This window comes from Pseudovirgaria hyperparasitica (assembly GCF_010093815.1).
Source record: "Pseudovirgaria hyperparasitica strain CBS 121739 unplaced genomic scaffold EJ05scaffold_7, whole genome shotgun sequence".
In the NCBI taxonomy this organism is placed as follows: Eukaryota; Fungi; Ascomycota; class Dothideomycetes; order Acrospermales; family Acrospermaceae; genus Pseudovirgaria; species Pseudovirgaria hyperparasitica.
In genome coordinates, this window is record NW_022985555.1 from 598561 (window position 1) to 617752 (window position 19192).

General features: G+C 52.6%; 5 protein-coding genes across 5 annotated transcripts; 2 read left to right on the plus strand and 3 right to left on the minus strand.

Moving 5' to 3' along the window:
- Positions 1-842: 842 nt before the first annotated feature.
- Positions 843-3106, minus strand: EJ05DRAFT_352787 (uncharacterized protein). Its single transcript, XM_033741022.1, has 2 exons — positions 2780-3106; positions 843-2724 (listed from the first exon to the last, which is right to left on the minus strand). The coding sequence occupies exons 1-2, from the start codon at positions 2939-2941 to the stop codon at positions 943-945; spliced, it is 1944 nt and encodes a 647-aa protein (XP_033600953.1). The 5' UTR covers positions 2942-3106; the 3' UTR covers positions 843-942.
- A 2308-nt stretch (positions 3107-5414) lies between these two features.
- EJ05DRAFT_352945 (uncharacterized protein) lies at positions 5415-8912 on the plus strand. The gene is made up of 2 exons (XM_033741023.1): positions 5415-7512; positions 7618-8912. Exons 1-2 carry the CDS (start codon positions 5703-5705, stop codon positions 8727-8729), a joined length of 2922 nt encoding a protein of 973 aa, XP_033600954.1. The 5' UTR covers positions 5415-5702; the 3' UTR covers positions 8730-8912.
- Positions 8913-9885: 973 nt separating this feature from the next.
- EJ05DRAFT_438273 (60S ribosomal protein l15) lies at positions 9886-10705 on the minus strand (the record flags this gene model as incomplete). Its single annotated transcript, XM_033741826.1, has 3 exons — positions 9886-10253; positions 10318-10474; positions 10619-10705. 3 exons carry the CDS (start codon positions 10703-10705, stop codon positions 9886-9888), a joined length of 612 nt encoding a protein of 203 aa, XP_033600955.1.
- A 1059-nt stretch (positions 10706-11764) lies between these two features.
- EJ05DRAFT_485625 (uncharacterized protein) lies at positions 11765-14689 on the minus strand (the record flags this gene model as incomplete). The annotated part of the gene is made up of 4 exons (XM_033745465.1): positions 11765-12255; positions 12312-12550; positions 12607-13252; positions 13315-14689. 4 exons carry the CDS (start codon positions 14687-14689, stop codon positions 11765-11767), a joined length of 2751 nt encoding a protein of 916 aa, XP_033600956.1.
- A 1596-nt stretch (positions 14690-16285) lies between these two features.
- Positions 16286-16798, plus strand: EJ05DRAFT_352995 (uncharacterized protein). The gene has a single exon (XM_033741024.1). The coding sequence runs from the start codon at positions 16483-16485 to the stop codon at positions 16738-16740; it is 258 nt and encodes an 85-aa protein (XP_033600957.1). The 5' UTR covers positions 16286-16482; the 3' UTR covers positions 16741-16798.
- The last annotated feature ends 2394 nt before the right edge of the window (positions 16799-19192 follow it).

The window sequence follows — 19192 nt, forward strand, 5'->3', positions numbered from 1 at the left end:
CACACACACACACACACACACACACACACACACACACACACACACACACACACACACACACACACACACACACACACACACACACACACACACACTGCACACACGCACACACACACACACACCCATCCAAAAAACGGCATGCATGTGTGTTGGTGTATTTCTTGTCCCTTGTTCTTCCTTCCTTCTTTTTCTTCTTCACGAACGATATCATGGGGGGGGGAGGGGACAACAAAAAGAAAGAAGACACTGCAGTGTATGTAACTTGCTTACTACTTACTTATATTAAAACTTGCTAGGTAGTTCAGTTTTTTCCCCTCCCCCCTCTCCCTATCTAGCTAAGCTCTAAGCTATGCCAGCTTAACGGAATGAATCGGGCAAGGGGCAAGGGGGCAGCAGCAGCAGGAGGAGGAGGAGGAAGAAGAAAAAAAGGGAAAATGCTGCTGTTATATATACATGTATGGTTCTGAAACAATTGCACCATGACTTACTTACTTCCTTGTGGTGTTCGCGTCTGTGCTAACTACTTTTTTTTCGCTAAAGAGAAGGAGAGAGAAGGAGAGAGGGGAAGAGGGCTAACAGACTAAGTCGATTGGATGACTAGGTTTATGCAAAATATGACGTGTGTATGGATGTATGTGTGCATGTGCGTTTGGAAAGGAAGATGAGACGTATACGTGTGTTGTGTGTCTTTGTGTGTGATTGGGCAGTGGTTCTGAGACGATTATGATGATGCTACCTGCCATGTGTAGCAATTAATATGCACCCCAATGGGCCATTTTTTTTACCTATCCATCTGCAGTCCATCTCTAGACAGATAGACAGACAGGCAGACAGACAACAAGCCGTACCACAATCAAGAAAGCAGAGAGCTCCGAAAACGCCCTTGACCGAATCCAATACACGCCACATGACCTGAGAAAAGCCCGTCCGCCTCAAATCACTCTACGCCGTCTCAATCCAGTCCGGCACACCATACAACTCCCTCCTACTCATCCCCCTCCGCCGTTCTCCCTCTTCACCACTTGCACCACCCAATCCACGCTTCAACACCGGCTTATTCTGCTCAACCTGCGGGTCCTCGCCCTCCCTCAACCACGGCCCCTTATCATCGCCAAACACCCGCACCTCCATATCCTTGCAAATATCCAGGCCCCACTCGCGATACACATCGCCGTGCTCGCCCGTCCACACGCCGCCCAGCCCGCCACGCGTGTCCCAGCGCCAGTCGCCGCCGACGTAGCTGCTATGCATTGCAATAGGGCCCTGGGGCATGGTGCGGAGGTATCTGCGCAGGAGGGCGCGCGCGTGCGGGCTGAACCAGAGGGTTGTGTAGAGCTGGGAGCGGGAGACGGTGTGGTGGGCGGGATCCTCGCCGGGGCTGGAGAGGGAGAGGGCGGCGGGGATGGAGAGGAGGTAGGTGTTTGTGAGGAGGGGGAGGTCTGCGAAGGAGGTGTTTGCGGGCGGGAGAGTGTCGAGGGCGGGGTCGGGTTTGAGCTCGTTGATGTAGTGGAGGAGGTTGGCTTTGGGGAGGAGGTGGGAGCCCGGGATGGCGGTTTCGAAGGGTGGGGAAGAGTGGGTGAGGGGGATGGGGAGGGACGGGAGGAGGGGGTCGGCGTGCGAGGCGGCGCGGAGAGAGGGCGTGTCGGAGTAGGTGAGGAAGGTTAGCTCGTCGGAGGCGGCGAGGGTCATGGGTTGGAAGAGGATGGAGTAGTAGTCGAGGCCCATACTGAATTCATAGTTGCGTGCGGCGGATATGACGAGGTCTTGGGATAAGATAGATGGGTCGCCAGGGGTGACTTGGATGCCGGTTTTCTCTGAGAGCCATTCCGGCCAGTGGTACTTGTCGGTCTGCCCTGAGTTGATGGAACGAGCGAATTCCTGCTCTCCGAACAAAGAGGCGAAGATGGTATGAGCGGATGTATGCGAACGATCTGCCCATCGTGAATTTTCGCTGTGCTCGGTGATTTTTTGAACAGCGGCTGCAAATAGCTTGCGGAGGTCGCCTGCCGGTCCGATGATGCTGTCAGATGACAGATACTTTGGTCGGTTTCGAGATCCGCCAGGTTCACTGTCTGTTTGGGTGCCGTAGATAGTGGGTGGAAGAGGCGGTTCTGGCACTGCCGCACATGCTGGTTCATTCTTCATCCACTCGTCACAAAGTTTTGCAGGCGAAAAGAATATGGTCTGATTCAAGGCATGGCCATTGACCCCGTTCTTGTACTGCTTCGCCAGGCGTGCGTTCGCCTCCCTCACAAGCATCTGATACTGCTTAATGAGAACATCTGAGGGCAACTGGAACAAAGTCTTGTCTGCCTCGACTATGAGGACCAGATCATCATCGTTTATCGTCCTCGACTTCAGAAACTCGTTGACGCCTTTGATCTTGTCCATGTCCTTCTGGTAAGTCTGACCCGGAGGGTATCCGATGCCGTATTTGGTGATTGTAGCAGCAGGGTAATTAAGCACCATAGACGACAAGTAGAATTGGCAGAATTCGAACTGCCCTTCCGATTGGGGAATTATGAGGTGGAAGGCTGGGTTGCCTTTGAGAAGGGCTTGGGGGACTATCTTGTCGCCAGATTCTATTCCTACAGCAGTATCCGAAAGAACCAGCGGCGACTGATGAGCATATGCATTCGTACCCGCAGAATTCTTCGTCGTCGTCGAGTTCGATGATTGTGAGTAGTAGTATTTCGTTAATGATTCGCGATATGAAGACATGGACTTGTAGTGATATTAGCAGTGTGCGTATATGAACGGCGCAACTCTTTGAACTCACGCTTGAGGGAGGAGGCATGGCGATGAGAAGGATCATCAGCACGGCCAATACCAGTGCCCATCTTCCTCTTCTGCTGTTCAGGAGCTGTAAGGCAGCATCCCTAAGACCGCCGGGGGCGAAAGTCGGCCTGCTCAGCACACCAAAATTATCTGTTATGGCCATGACTGCCTTTGGAGGAATTGGATTGAGGATGTGGAGGGTCTGGAAAACGAGCTCGAATTCACTATGCTCTCAGCTCATCAGGAATAGCGGTTGACGAAGAAGTGGTATGTGTGGAGAGGCGGAGGTATTACGATTAAGGCGAGATCCACGCAGTCTTCATGGCATCGAAGTTGCGAATGAAGCGTAAGATTGTTCAAAGATGGCAAACAAGTCGCCAAGGAGTTTGTGAGATGTTGCGAGAGTGAAGATACGGTCCTGGAGAAGGTGAGTACAAAGTAAAGGCCATTGAGGCTGGGCTGAGTTGGAGATTTGACCCTTTTCCCATGATAACTTAAGTCAGCTCTCTTTCTAGGCTGGCTGGCCCATGTTCCATTGCCTTTTCTGGCCCCCAAGTCCCGCCTGGTCCAGCAGCTAAATCAGAGCAAGGACCCCCTGTTGCCAGCTCCAACAAGCCGCCAACCCCGCCCAGTTTGGCCTGCACGGAGCACGCTGAATGGTCATGACGCGTCGCTAACAGCCCTAATTTATTCTTAGTATAATTAGTCGAGCTCTCTGTCGTGTCGCCCAGTGGCCTGGATCTCTCTCCTTTGTTTGATGTATCGCAAATATTCATCTTGTTCATATTTCAATAAGTTGGCCTACATCTGAGCTGGTCTGCTGCCACAAGGTTGATGCGAATACATGCGAGCCGTCGAGGGTGGTCAGGGTCGAGCTTCATGCAACGTAGACACTTGAATTATCAATGCCATCGCTACGAGTCCAACATACAATGGTAGATAGAAGAAGCCTGCCAACAGTCTGGTAAAAAGCGCGAACCAGATACAGTTTCTCGCTTGATGAGCACGTCTTCCATTATACGGTGCAAATCAAGTACCTTATATCGAAGAATGACTTGAGTAAGCGGAGAAGGCCTCTCAGAACTTCACATTCGCTTCTTCCTGGCCATTTAAAGTGCATCTGAGTTCTGACACGATGCATTGGTCCATGACTCCAAGTTCGTGCCAGTCGTCTTGCTCCTCTCTGTTGCACTGGCTCCGTACGACCATGACTTCTACCACGGGACATCCATGGATGCACTACACGCGTACGCTAACACTCCATCAGTCTACGCTGTGGTCTCAAGAATACTCGAAGTTTAGGTAGCTACCACGAATGATAAACGAACTCAGCTCAAAACCATATCTGTTCTTCACTGGCCACATCGCGAGGCCGACGTTGGTCCACCACGCCGATCACGGTCGGCAACAAGGCAGCACTGACAATGACTGAGAGCTGACAATGTCGGAGCACCACAGCATAGGGCGTGGGTGTTCATACGCGATGGTGGATTGGTACGCCAGAGGCTCGGCTCGTAGCGGGCGGTCAGGTCCACGTCGATCTGAGGACAGACAATGAGGTGCCGATATTGTGTAATTGTTACAAGAACAATGCGTAGAGAGCAGATGACGGAGCATTTCGGGCTGCCACTCTCTCGCTGGTGCCTGTTCAAGGCCGATCGATGCAGGGAGGTATCTGACGACGACGACGACGACCAAGCATACCGGTCAACACCAGCTTCTCTCTTATTCGACCACGTAGAGAAAGGTGTAAGCAGCTCCCTACATGCTCCGATGCGTGAATTAGGCACGAGATGGGCGCCGCAAAAAAGCGATTATTTGGACGATGATATAGAATGCGTGGGATTGGGCAGAAAGGTCTTTTGCCTGCCCATCATCCATCCCACGATGACGTTGCTGGCTGCTGTACCTGTGCAGTGTGGAGCAACTGGGGTGCAGCTGGAGGTGCAGCTGGACGTCTCGAGGAGGCGACAATGCAGGAATACTTGCTTAATCAATAACAATATACCTATATTGCAAACACCATGCTCAAGTTGTTATGCGCGTCGGGCTTTGAGTGGGTGATGATGTTCTACCCTGAATGTTGACGAATTCCTGTGGCGTTTCAGAGAAGAACCATCGTCGGATCCAACGTCCTAAAAGTGATTGTCGACCAGGGATATTGCCAGTCGCTACAAGTCTTTAGACGCCAGTAATGATGATTGTGAACAGTTGCTGCCTTCAACCTTGTGATTCGAGATCCATTCATCAGAGGCAGCCAACAACCAACAACCGCGCGCCTTTGCCGCTAAAACACGGACGGGCCTCTTTGTTCTTTGGTCCTTGAACAGCCACAGCCACCACCTCATCAACAGACTACAACAGTACTGTACAGGACCTATTACATCCAGTACGATCAATACCTCACTACACACTCCATCATCCACTGTAGCCCATCCTCCAAGGTCCGGGCCTCCTTGTCTTCACTTCCTATCCTCCCATTTACCCAGACGGCCCTCCCTCCTCGCTCAAAACCCTGTCCTTGTAACACTCCGCATCCAAAACCGAACAATCCCACAAGCTGCGCTACTTTTCTGCCAGCACTCACTTTGCCTTGTCTACAAGCGATGCCCACTGCGCAAGCTCGAAACAAGACAAATCTCTGGCAAATTTCTCCTCCGTAGAGGTCACACGAACCTCAGCCTCAGTTCACGCGCGTATGACAGCTTACCGTCCGCATATTCGACTCGTTTGTCCTCTCTCACCCAACACGGCTTCACCTTTGGCGCCGCCCTCCCAAACAACGAACGACCGCCTACACACAGACCTACACTATTCGCCCACATCTCTTCAACCATATACATTTCTTCCGAATCTAGACAACCCCATGCTGCTCTGCTACACAACCTCTCTGACATAGTTTTGTCTGGGCTTCATTGGCCGATATGTCTCAGATAGACCCCACTCGAAATTATTATGCAGACTTGGAGGTTCCGCAGAATGCAGGCACCGAAGACATCCGCAAATCATTCAGGAAGCTTGCCCTTGCATATCATCCCGATCGCAACCCCGGTAAAGAGCATGAAGTCGTACCCAAATTCCAAGCAATCCAAGCCGCCTCGGAAATCCTACTAGATCCTCAGCAACGTGCAAAGTACGATGCCGATAGGCGGAAGCAAGGCCGAACATATGGCGGTGGTCCTTCGACGGCATCGTGGGCTGGTGCTAAACCGGCACCTCCTGCCAGAAATCCTTACAGAGACGCGCCCTCGAACTTCCCTCCTCCGCCTCGACGTACAGGCCCCTCTGCTACCAGACAACGTTCAGACTATACACCTCGCACAGGAACCAAGTTCGGTGCGGCAGACTTTGCAAAGTTCGGCAAAGCAACAAACGCGCAACGTCCTGATACTGAGGATGCGGAGCGAAGGGCGAACAATTTTAGTGCTTGGCAGAAGATGCACCACAAAGCAAAAGCCGAACAGACGCAAGAAGCTAGACGACGTGAAGAGTCGAATAGACCGTTTGGTACTCCTCCAAGCGTGCCTCCACGAGCAACTCCTGCCTACAGCCACGTTCCGCCAAAACCCAATCTTGGACGAAGTAACACCGCTCGCACTACAAGAAAGGCAGGCTTCGATCCGGCAAGACCGGGAGCAGATGAACCTCAAGCTACAGGCACCTCGGGCTATTACAATACTGCGCGACATGACAATCCGCCTCCGCAAGTGTATACAGACGTACCACCTCAGTCGCCAAATACTACCTCTGCATATTCATCGCCTGGATCGGATGCTCCTTACAGCGATGGGAGAGGTCACATACGTCCACCGTACGCACAGCGCAGTGCCTTTTCACCGCTAGGTCGATCAGCAAGCACTCGAGCCTCTCCAAACAGGCCAGTCTCCTCCGAACAAGCCTACTTCGCAGGCCAGGGCGGCGCGAGACCAGCTCGCAGCGCCAGTCCAGTCAACAGAAAACCAGTTCCAGCTCGAGATGGAGGTATGGAGACACCTTCAAGACAGCAGGCGCGGGCCGGTAACGCAACTCGCCCTTTCGCTTTTGATCAATATGCATCAAGCGAGGACGAGCAGTCACCACCAGCAACGACGTCAGGCGCGACACTCCACTCGCAGCAGCGCCCACATCCACAAGCGGACACAAGCAATATCAATGGAAGAGCTGCCTCGAACAGCCGGCAACCAGGTTCAATGTATGACAATTCCCTTAAACATTCCACTTTCAAAGTCAACTTCAATTTGCCTGGATCAAAGAAACCAGATCAACCCGAAGCTGCCGGCGCAAAGCGAGCTGCCATGCCGGCCGAGAAAACGACAAGAGACCACCACCAGAATGGATGGAAGGCTTTTCTCGAGTCTTCGATATCTGCAAAACCCACGTATAAGCCGGGCAAGCCAGCGCATTGGCTGTACCCATTATCGGTCGCTCCGCCAAGCAGCTCGAGCAAAAAGTCGTCAGCTTCGCTTCATTCAGTCACGTCTCCTTTTGCATTTGATGATCATTTCTCTATGGCCTCGATAATCAAGGCTAACATGACCTCTCCCAGATTCACCATGCCAATCACCGACGAGACGTTTACCACGAAAGCGCCAGAGTTCAAGAGTCGCAGTAGCGAAAGCATCAACACCAAGTTCTCTCCCGATGGCTGGAAGGGAAAGTTTCAAGGTGCGCCCGATTACTTCGCCCCGCCGCCGGATTCCTCCAATGGCCGTCCGAAGACATCACCGACTAGAGGTAGGGCTTCTGCAAGACCTTCACCAACTCCGCAAGTGGGCAAGATGCCACCGCCTCCCCCTTCAATGCCTCCTCCAGGCATGATGAGCTCACAAATGCCTCCAGCAAGCGGTCAGTCTGTAGACACTCCGCCCGTCAAGTTCAGTCCTTCCCAGTGGCAGAGCACCTTCAAAGATCCCTCATGGGCTTACCCGCAGCCTGACGTGTCTCCGAGCCGTCCTCAGGTGCCGTCACGGCCGATGAAGGCATCAAAATTACGCAGTGGTAAAGTCCCCAAGGCTGCCACGGTCAACGATGCTGCCGAAGAGCCCGAGCTGCAGCAGAATGGCAGTGCCGATAGCTTGGAAAGCAGTGGTGACGGCAGCGCGATGGACATTGACGAAGATATCCCTCCTGTCAACGGCAGCAATCTGAGTCACACAAGTCATGCAAGTCATGCAAGCCGAACCAGCCATACGTCGAATGGCAGTAAAAGTCCGCGGAAAGTATCTGTCACCCCTGACAAGCCCGAATGGAGAGGAGACATACATGGAAACATGAACCCTCCACCTCCACCTCCTCCGCCACCCACGTCCACATCAAACCCAGAGGCTCGGGCCAGTCATCGCTCTGCCTTTAGCATGGGCAGCTTCTCTCACGTCGCACCATTCGGTACTGCCAGTGCTGGAGCCGGACCGCACGGTGCTGCTGGTGGTCTCAATCATGTATCCGACTTGAGAGCTGACCTTCCCTTCGAATCTGCTCCAGCCCCCGTACCACCACATCGAGTGTTTACGCGCAAGGATGAGATCATGGTCCCGGGGCCACCACGTACCCCTCCCGAGCCGCAGCGTATAAGCAAAGCCAGCTGGACGGAATACATCAAGCAGCTTTCCAGCTACATGTCTCGCTGGACCGAATACGATGCAGCCATGGTATCTCACTTCGCGTCGCGTCAAGCCGAGGTCGACACCATCTGCCGCGCCTTTGCGGATCCGCACAACAACAGCAACATGACGGGTTTACGTGATGCGGGAAGATTTGCATGGCTAGGTGCCGTCGGCGATACTGCACAGGGCGGGTTCGGCAGCTATCTCCAGGGCCTGAAGGACGACGAAGCAGTCCGGGAGCACTGGGCCGTGGCATGCGACAAGCATCGCGCGTGCATGCAGCGCTGCCTAGGCCTGCGCGAGAGAGTGTTGAGAGAGGCCGAGGCCGGACGGCTGCCAGATGTGTGATGAGTGGGAGAGAGCAATGGGCGAATTCTTTTGGCGCCCCATTCCCAGTCTCTTCAAACAGAAAAACCCCTTGTCTTATTCGCCCCCAATTATACATATATATATACACGTATGCATGACATGATGGGTCTTGGACAACGCCTTCTTCTTCTTCTTTTTCTGTTTTTGTAATTCTCCTCCTCACAAATTACTCTACTTCTTTAGTCTTGCAGCGGGCCGGCGTATATGTTATATAGCAGTTATCAAGCAGGCAAGTACCTGTATGTATGTAATATATCCGTTGGGGCGGTCTTTTTTTTTCACTTAAAATAAAAAATTCCGGAGTTCTTATTCTGCCTACCTGATCAAACCTAACCAAACCTAACCTAACTCCCGGTTCCGTTCTCTTCGATTGCTTCTTTCTTCTTCTTCTTCTTCTTCTTCTTCTTCTTCTTCTTCTTCTTCTTCTTCTTCTTCTTCTTCTTCTTCTCTTTCTTTTTCTTCTTCTTCATTATTATCCTTGGTGGGCGATTGTTGTTGTTTCTTTTTTGCGGTTGGGGGGAGGGGAGGGGAGGGGAGGGGAGTGGTTCGTGGAGGACGGACGGTTTCATTGCTTGGTTAATTACCACTTACCCTCTCTCCTCCTCTTCCTCGTGTGTGTGTGTGTGTGGTGTTTTTCTTTTTCTGATGATGCTGCTGCCGCTTGCTTCTGCGTCTGCTGGGTCTGCTGGTCTGCTGGTTCTTTTGGACCGAACGGACGGGTGATAGTATTCTGGGCATGATGATACGGGCGGCTACATTGCGACCTACCTACCTATATACGCAGATAGAATGTAGAAATTCCACATGACAGCCGGATAGTCGTCGGAGAATCTACTACATTTCAGGAACAACAGACTTGTCACAAGGGGAAAACTCTCGCGTGTGATGGATCAAAGAGTCACATGAGAAGATGGATGTCTAGTTCTTTGAAAGCTCGTCATGAACATGACATTTGAGCAGAATAAAGTTTGTCTCTTTTTTTGCGCCTTTGCTATCATCATAGGCAGCCCATATGCCGTATGCCATATACCACAGCGGGGCACAGAGTAGAGTACCAGACGGAAAATAGAAAACAAAGAACAGCCCAATCCTTTCTCCCTGAGCAAACCACTTCCCCCAACCAACCCCCATTTGTTTAACGGTAACGCCACAGCGACAGCGAGTTGTTGCGCTTCCAGGTGTGTCTGCGGCCGGCCTTTGTGTTGTTGTAGCGGTGGCCCTTGTTGATGCCGCGGCTCTTCTTGCCGGTGGCGGTGAGGCCGCGCGACTCGCGGTGCTTGTGGACCGGTTTGGCGATCCAGTTGATGCGGGCGTCGCGGCGGATGGCCTTGTGCTGCGGGTCGACGAGGATGACTTCGTAGTACTTGTACGTCGAGTCCTGGTTGATCCAGTACGAGTTGAGGACGCGCAGGTTGGCGCACCGGCGCCCGACGCGCTCTTCGGCCGTCGACTTGAGCGAGCGCTGGTACTTTAGCTGATTGATTCCCTGGTTGGTGGGCTTGCCTGGAGGGTGAATGTCAGTCTTGTCTTTCTTCTGCCGAGTGAGTTCATGTAGTCTATGTCTTACCGTAGGTGGCACCCTTGGGCGCAGGTCGCTTGCGACCACCTCGTCGGACGCGGACACGGTAGATGACATAGCCCTGCTTGGCCTTGTATCCGAGGCGGCGAGCCTTGTCGGGGCGCGAGGGACGGGAGGCGCGGTGGATGACGTTCAGTTGGCGAAGCTGCAAATTGATTCACTCTCAGCAAAGTTCAACGAGTGTAATCAAGGGAATCGCGGCCCCAGAAGCGAGCGCGGCCAGTAGCCACCAAGCAGGCCGGCCAACGACACGCTCGTGGGTGCGACGGTGGGGAGATTGGACTCATACCTCCCAGCAGCGGACTCGGAGAAGGAAGCGCAGCACATCGGACTGCTTCTTCTTCTGGAGCTCTTCGACGTATTTGAGGGCACCCATCTGTCACGAGAGCGGTTAGCTGAATGATCGATGAAGGGAGGATGGTCTTTTCATCTGCTGTTGCGGACACAGCGACGTTTGGCCAACTCAATTGGAGAGCTTCGTGGTGTTGGACATTTTAGACATACCTTGACGGTGTGGTGTGGCTGTTCGTTAGTAGGTGGTGATGGGTCGTCGTCTGGAGGGAGAAGTTGAAGCACACGAAAATTGATTTTCGAGCTGTGGGCGGGCTGGATTCTTGGCGCTGCCACACCAGCAAGCGAGTCAGCTGACTCAGCACGGATCACCTCACCCAGCCGGGCCGTCACTCAATCGGTATAACAAGACTGCCTACCAAACAGGCAGATCCCTGAATAATCACATCTCATCACACGAAGGATTCACAAAGATAAATCAGAAGCAACAGCAGCAGCAGCACATCATCAATCACATCATGAGCCTCATTTCGATTGGTTTGAAAATTACAGCTAATGACCGTATAGTCTGTCCGTCTCTGTGTTTGTGTGTCCTCCTTCAATTCCAAAAAAACGCCATACGCAAACCCGGTAAAGACAGAGTATGTGTGCGTGTGTGTGTGCTATTTCGTTCGTTCGTCCATTCGTCCGTTATAGAGAGTCTAGGTAGCTGAATGACGAAGAAGCAGAACATGCACAAACCATAAGTCGGAATCCCCAAATCAAATTTTGCATGCAATCCCATCCATCCTGCTCGATATCTTTGCCTTGAATAACCTTAGAATAACCAAACCTTCGCTTCCGTGTAATGTGTGTAACGTGGTGGACGTCAACAGTCCGGATGATGAGAAGGTAGATTCTTCTCGACAAAACAAAGTCTAGCTGCTACGCAGCCAGGATAGATCAGATGAGAGCCCAAAGAATTCATAACCTAGGTGTAGTAGGTATTTTTCCAAGTATTGTAGATGTCTTGGCGTCTACTCTAGTGGTAGAATCTTGTTGTAAACCCAAATCATAACGAGTGAAAATGAAGAAGAAGAAAAAAGGCAAGTGTAGGGACGTGCTTGGTTGAGTGAGTGTAGCTGCTTGAGGCAGCCCGGTCAATCTACTTCATCGAGTCTTTGCGGTTGTCAGATCCACCGAGGGACATGCCCTGTACACCACCAGTGACGGCCGAATAGAAAGCGGCGCGGGTTGCTTCATCGCGTCCATCTTCGTTCGAGGAACGGTGACGAGGGCGATCGATCGGCTGCTGAGTACCGCCACGCGGATTGCCAGTAGTAGGACCCCCAGCACGAGCTCCGGCAGCGGATCCTGTTCTTGAATCAAAGCTTGATGAAGCACCGCTGGAGGCGCCCCAGGGAGCTGAAGTACCAGAGGCCGCAGTGAAGGTGCCTGGGGCACCCCAAGCCGAGCTGCCGGTGTAAGGCTGGGCGTATGGATTGAAGCTCATTGTCGGAGCCGGAGTCGCAGCGGGATAGCCGAATGCTGGAGGTACAGACGAGGCCGCGTAAGCGTTGTTCTGAGTGTTGTAGTGGCTGTTGAATTGGGCAGATGTGGACGCTTCATGCTGTGCTTGCTGGACGTTGCGGTGGTCTGTATGCGCTTAGTAACCGTGAGGTCCGGTAACAAATCTGCAACTGTTGACTTACGAACGATGCTCGGCTGGGCATATGCTGCTGCACCATACGGCGGAGGCTGAGTCAAGGCGCCGGCCTGCTGAGGAGATGGTGGACCGTGGCCACGATGGTGTGGTTGGGGTGCAAAGGACGCAGGGTTGACCGCAGACATCCAGATCCTGGTCTTGAAGATCTTGAAGAGATCGTTGACGAGCTCGTTGAAATTGATGTACTTTTCGGCGTAGTAAAAGTAAGTCAGCTTGTGGCGGTCGCTTGGTTGAGTCAGTACAAGAAATCTTTCCCATCATTAGAGTTTTGGACAACATACAGCTGGAATTCAGCATCCAGAATCTCCATGGTCAAGCCGTGCTCGATGACCTTTTGTTGACAGATACGCTTTGCCTTGGTCTCGTCTCCCTCCTTCTCCTGCAAGGACGCAAACTCGACTGGGATGGCGAGGCGCTTGATGAGTTTGAAGTTCTGGGCGCGGCCCTCTGGCTCGGCTTCGTGTTCTGGATGGCGAGCCGAAGCGTTGTGGGGATCAAGTTTACTGAGTGCCCAGCGTACCGTAGGATTCGTCTCTCGTGCGTGCGAAAACATCATGAGCCAGATAAAATGCTTCTCCTGGTACATCTGGCGCAAGGGCTTGACGTCACTGAGTTCAATGTTGGCTTTCTCGACCTCGCCGATATCGTAGCCGCGGTCGCCTTCGCAAATGACCAACTGCCCCTTGACGAGCTGCAAGCCTGTGCCCTCCGGCATGTAGTATACTTCAGCCCGCTCGCACTTGAATTTGATCAGGTGCAAGGTCTTTCGCTCGGAACCCTTGAGCATGGCAGGTAGCTGTCTGTCCGGAACGATGGGATCAGGTTGCGGGCGCGGATTGGCAGCAATCTCTTGCCTGTTCCTCTCCGCGACGCCACTGCCATTGAAGTAGCCTAAAGTATGAATCAGAAATCCAAACACCTCTTGATCTAGAAGAAAGAGAGAAGAAAAGAAATTAGTGATGTTGACTAGAGAAACATATTTAACCTACTATCATTGTGGGTATAGAGTGGTGTGACAAGCTCTACAGGATCATTCTGCGTCTTGAGCTGTCGGTGGATGGCATAGACAGGCGCGTTCACGTCCTTTGTAGTCTGAGTAGCGTAGTTACGCTTCAAGTCGTACAGTTCACGAGAGGCAGCAGCCTCACGAGCAAGGTACTGCTCTCGAACAGCGTCGATTTCAGGCGAGGTGATGTTGTTATTGTTGTTATTGTTGGACGGCATGTCAAAGGCGCGAGATTGGGGATTTTCGTAGCTCTGTGGAAGGGTGTTGAAGTAATGGTCGGAGGAGGATCCAAAGCCTGGATGATCTCTGTTCGCGGACGTGGTATTGGGACCAGAAGACTGAAGGATCTGGCCACGATCAAAGGATGAGCGACTGTTGATAATCGGCTGGCTCTGTTGCCTCGTTGCCACGTGGGCAAGTGAGTGACGTCGTGACTCTGGCATGGTGAACTCCTCGAGATCCTCAATAGCGTCCTCTGCAACCGGTAGTGTCGTGGAGCGTCGTTGATAAGTTGGCCAGGGTAGATCGGAGTATCCGGAAACGTTGGAACTGAAAGTACGATGACGAACAGCTCTCTTTAAAAGATCGCGCGATCCGCCAGCGTCCATTTCAGGGTGAAGTCTGACGCCCTGGTTGCTGTCATCGTCATCCTCACGGACCTGCGAGAGTGAAGCCTTGCGTTGTACGTTTGACAGCTGTCCTCCGGTCCGTACACGGTTGAGGGCAAAGGGGTGAATGGGATCTTCATCGTCCGAGGAGACCTGCTGGGCAACGGAGAAACTCATTGCTCGTTGCTGCTGGGGCTTGAAGGTAGGTTTAAGAGGAATGTCGACGCCAATGCCGCTATAACGACGGTCTCGTTGGAATGACGAATTGTTGTTTGGCTCTGAGGAAAGTGGTGCGAGAGAAAGGGGAGAGGCCGGGCTGTCGGAAAAGCGACTATTGTTGTTGCGATCAGGCGCCCATATATTGCCAGTGAAAGTGATTGAGCCTGAACGGCCTTGGCCGGTTGTAGTGAGGCGTGGCGTGGTCTCGGAGGAGGGCGTGGGCGGCTGCGAATTGTTCGAGCCTATTGACAAGCCTCCTAGTGAATATTTACGACCCTGTGGCGGCTGTCCAATATCGCTCAACCACGAGGTTGCGGGCCTCGAAGCTGAGTCCCTTCGAAGAGCAGACTGCTGGCCATGTGCACTGCCAGAGTGCTCCTCGTCGGATGACACCATGACCTCGCTGTCGGGAGTCGGCCGTCTGTTCGTGTTTGCCTTTGTCCGCTCGAGCAAGAGGGAATGGGTGGTGCCGTGCGCGCCAAACGACACTCTCCCATTGCGGGACGAATGCGTGGACGGCGAGGGGTTCATGATGGCGCTGGTCATTTGGCCAGACGGTGAATATTATGCAAGCGAAGAGGATTGGGCGGTATGGAGGGTGAGATATGGGCAAGCGCGCTAGTGTTACGAAGGCCTTGGTGCTAAAGCAGAGTCAGCACATTCATCTGGGACGCGCCAGTATCTCGATGAATGACGAAGTCGTGGCGTGGTATGAATTGTGAGAAGTAAGTTGAAGAGACATGAGAGAACGGCTTAGAGGGGAGCAGTGACCAGTGGAGAGCACATCTTCGTCGCTCCTCCACGCCACGGAAGCAGACGAGAGACAGACAGGAGAGAGAGGGAAATCATCACATGGACAAAGACTCGTTGATGAAGCGTAGTAAAAGCAAAGACATACACGTCTGGTGCAACTAGCTGTCTGCAAGCACAGCAAACATCTCGCCCTGAAGCAGACTACCAGGAGACAAAAAGACTTTGTGGGAATGAGAGGAGGTCAAGCCATGTCAACTTACGTTAATTAAGTGTGTGTATGTAGCACTGTCCGGATATTTAATAATGATGTATATGTCGTTCCAAGTCGTGATGGTCTTTCGAAAACTATGCAGATCGGCCGGTAAATGGGCGTTCCAGATTACTGTTCCCGGGGGGTCAGCATAAGTGTTCTTCCCATATCGCAGAAAGCGCAAGCACAAGCACAAGCACAAGCACCAGTAAGGATATTTTTGAATCACGAAGGAACAGTAAGCACCAGCCATCTCAAGTGGCATCTATGAAAGACTTACCAAAGTTACAAGCGCTTTTACCAGGATATACGAATTTGGGGATATCTCTCGAAGCCGATTTCTCTATCTGCGGCCGGATTAGTAAGACAGTTAAGAAAGAAGGAGGTGGTGAAGAAGAGCATTGGGAGAAGTGTACCTATGGTGGCAATTTTCTATTACAAGCGGCGTCGAAAAGCGGCAAATATTTTGGATCTCGTACAAATCTGCGCAGGCAATGAGCAAGGTAGGTCCTTTTGGAAAGAAGTGGTGGAGGGCATGTGGGCATGTGGGCATATATGGGGCAATATTACCTGGCGAAAGCGCAAAGCAGGGTGTGCGCCAAACTCTCGAGGTCGATCTATCCCTAGTCTTTCAAGAACGCGAAATCGTAAAGGGGAACAAAGTAGTCGGGATGGCATAAATGGTGGCATACAAAGAATGGCAAAGATGTGGTGGTGGATAGAGAGAAGAAGAGGATGGGCGGGCGGAGGAATGCAGCAGCTGCCGGTAGTGGAGAATGTCCGGTTACAGGTGTGGCATTGTCGCGCCCACAACAGCCGAAGGGTGAAATGGGGACAGAGTGGAGGATGTCGAGAAGGGGACGGCAAGGTTGGAGAAGAGGAGGGTTTATGGAGAGAAGGAGGATGGTGTTTTGGAAGGAGAAATTGAATGCGAAGAAGACGCGACGTCTGTCTGGGTGGGGTCAGAGGGTGCAAGCTAGTTAAGGGCAGGCAGGACAAGGACGGGATGGTGGTTTGTGTGGAGGCGGCTAAGGTAAGCGGTGGTGGGTTAGGAGGAGCGGCGGCCGAGCAGCGATCAGGCCAAGACGACGAGAATGTTGACGAGGGAGGATTGAGTGGTTGAATGGCAAGGTCGATGCTGATGTTGATGCGGATGTGGATGTGGATGTCGCAATAGCCAGTGGCGTGCGACAAGAGGAATGCGAAGGGGTTTAAGACGATGAGGAGAAGGATGATGATGATGAAGAAGATGAAGAAGAGGGACGAAGCGGGCGAGACATGATAAAAAAGGCGGCGGCGGCGCACCAGACGACGATATGAGATGAGGAGAGAGAGAGAGAGGGGAGAGCAGACGAGCAGGAGAGAGAGAGAGAGAGAGCGCGCAGGGAGAGCAGTCGAGCAGGAAGAGCTCCGAGCTTCAGAACCAGGAGAGCCTAGAGAGAGAGCAGGCCTCTTTCTCAACAACGTCTGCAGGGGGGCACGGTCCACAGTCAAGGACGGTCCACGGGCCACGGGGCAAGGTGCCGGGATTGTATTGTGGAGGAGAGAGAGGATGAGGGTGTTTGTGGTGAGAGAGTGAGTGAGTGAGTAGTACGTCTAAGTAATTAGTAAGTGAACGACGAGTAGGGATGAGAGATGGATGAGAGATGAAGAAGAAGCAGAAGAAGGATGGGCATTAGGATCAGGGGCCTTAGCAAGCTCGCCTGCCCGTCTGTTGTCTGCCAAACCAAACCAAACCAGCAGTCTATTGGCCCCGTCTAGCTCGCTGTTGGCGGGTGTCGGCTGCCTAAGCCCTGGGATATTGGGGGGCCACCACCCTGAACGCCCCCCTAGAGCTCCCCTAGAGCCCCCAGAGTCCCCTAAACTCACCCTCCAAGTCCCCCCCCCCCGGAGTGCTGCAACAAGCTGGGGCGGCCCTAGGAGGCTGGGAGAGGCTTTCCGGCGCCAGACCAGGGGGGGACCCAGCGCGCCATCCATCAGTCTCTTGGCTTTTGCGGGGAAGACGCACATCACCGCGGCCTGCCGACAGACTATACACTACACTCACTACACTACGGGACAGTAATCATGGATAGTAATTAGTACCCCATCATCGCCCATCATCGCCCATCATCGCACATTGCCATCAATACTGCATCGTCATTCCATCCATGCATACATCCTGCAACTGTAATTGACTCTTCTTCGCTCTTCTCCTCTCTCTAGCTACCCACTACCCACCCACCCTGCAGACGACCGTCACAAGAACCCTAGGACCACCCTACTACACTACCTACCTACCCAACCTCTCTACCGTGTAAGTTTAGCTGCCGCCCCCGCCATTTCCAGGGATCCCATCCGAGCTTTTTTCCATGCATCGCCTGGACAGTGGACAGTGGACAGTGGCTTCGGCCTTCCAACTAATTAATCATCTTCCATCCATTCTCACTCATTCCATGTGGCTTACTGATCTTCGTGCGTGTGCAAATGTCAGTGTAAGTACATCATGTCGTGTAATTACACCTAATTACCTCCTCATCCTCATCCTCATCCTCTGGCATCCTCAACCCCATCATCATCCTCAACCCCATCATCATCACCAATTCCACCCCGTCATACCCTCGCACCATCACCACTCGCCTAGCTAAACAACCAAACCTGCCCCCTCCCTCCCGACCGATCCTCGCATTTCAATCCCCATCCATTCCGTTTCGCGAGCTGTCCCCAATCCTTCTTCATCACGCGCTCGCTTTCTCTGCGCCGCCTCTACCGTATGGGATGCTGCTATACGAGCTCCTTGGCACTACTTCCAAAGTACGTATTAGTACAGGTTCATCCTACTATTGCTATGATGATCGCCGTGCCCTATGCTTAGTCTGTTAGTTAGGCAGGCAGGCAGTCACCCGACTGTATACCACTCCGAGTATAGTGCGTGCCAGTCTCTCTCGACCAGGCACATCTTGCGCCATGACAATCAGCCGTTTCCCTCTACCTAGTACTGCTGCTACAACCACTGAACCCCTCTTCCCTGTCCGCCCGTTCGTCACAGCTTATACTGTTTGTCGTACAGTACAGTACTGTATGTATGTAGACCCCGCACTTTCGGAATCATTCCCATCCATGCACTGCCTTCTCCCCCCGCATGAATGCCGATCCACACACACTCTCTCTCCACACACTCTCTCCACATCTTTCTCAATTACCCCTCCCCCTACTAACATATACCTCTCCCTCTCTCTCCACCTTGTTGCCTCTCTCTCTCTCTCTTAAACAATATGCATAGGCACAAGCTGGCCCCATGCCGAATCTACAACTCAATCCATATTACCCCCCTGTCTGCACGTTTTTTCCGCGGACTTTTTGTTTGGTCTTGGCTTTTTATTGCGTAGGTAGGTAGGTAGCTAGGTAGGTAGGTAGGTAGGTAGGAAGGTAGCTAGTGCAGTACAGTACGTACTTGATACCCCGCCATGTGTTTTTTTTTGGTGCTGGGTTTGTCGGTATGTAGAGAGGGAGAGAGAGAGGGAGAGAGCTGATGTATCGCTGCTTGTTTGATGTGTGGCTTTGTGTGTGTGGCTGTTTGTTTCTGTGGCTGCTTGGTCCTGGATAGCTTCTTCTGTCTAGATGCCTTCTTCTTCATACGTGACTTCTTCTTCCTACAAGACTTCCTTCCCAAATAGCTTCTTCTTCTTCCTCCCACCACTCTCCCTCCCACCACTCTCCCTCCCACCCCACCTTCTTCCCACAAAGCCCTCCCACAATCCCACAATCCAACAATCCAACAATCCAACAAGAATACCAGAGTCCTGCCATAATACCTACCAAACGCCAATGGAAATACCAGCCAACAACACTAAAAAGACTCCTGCATGATGATGATACATGTCCGCTAACATACGCTCCCCGGAAGAGAGGTTGGCAAAAGAACTTGAGCTGCTGGTCCTGAGGAGGTGGGCATCTACAACACATCATACATCATACATGGACAGACAGACAGACAGACAGACAGACAGACAGACAGACACGCAGACAGACAGACAGACAAGAGCATACAC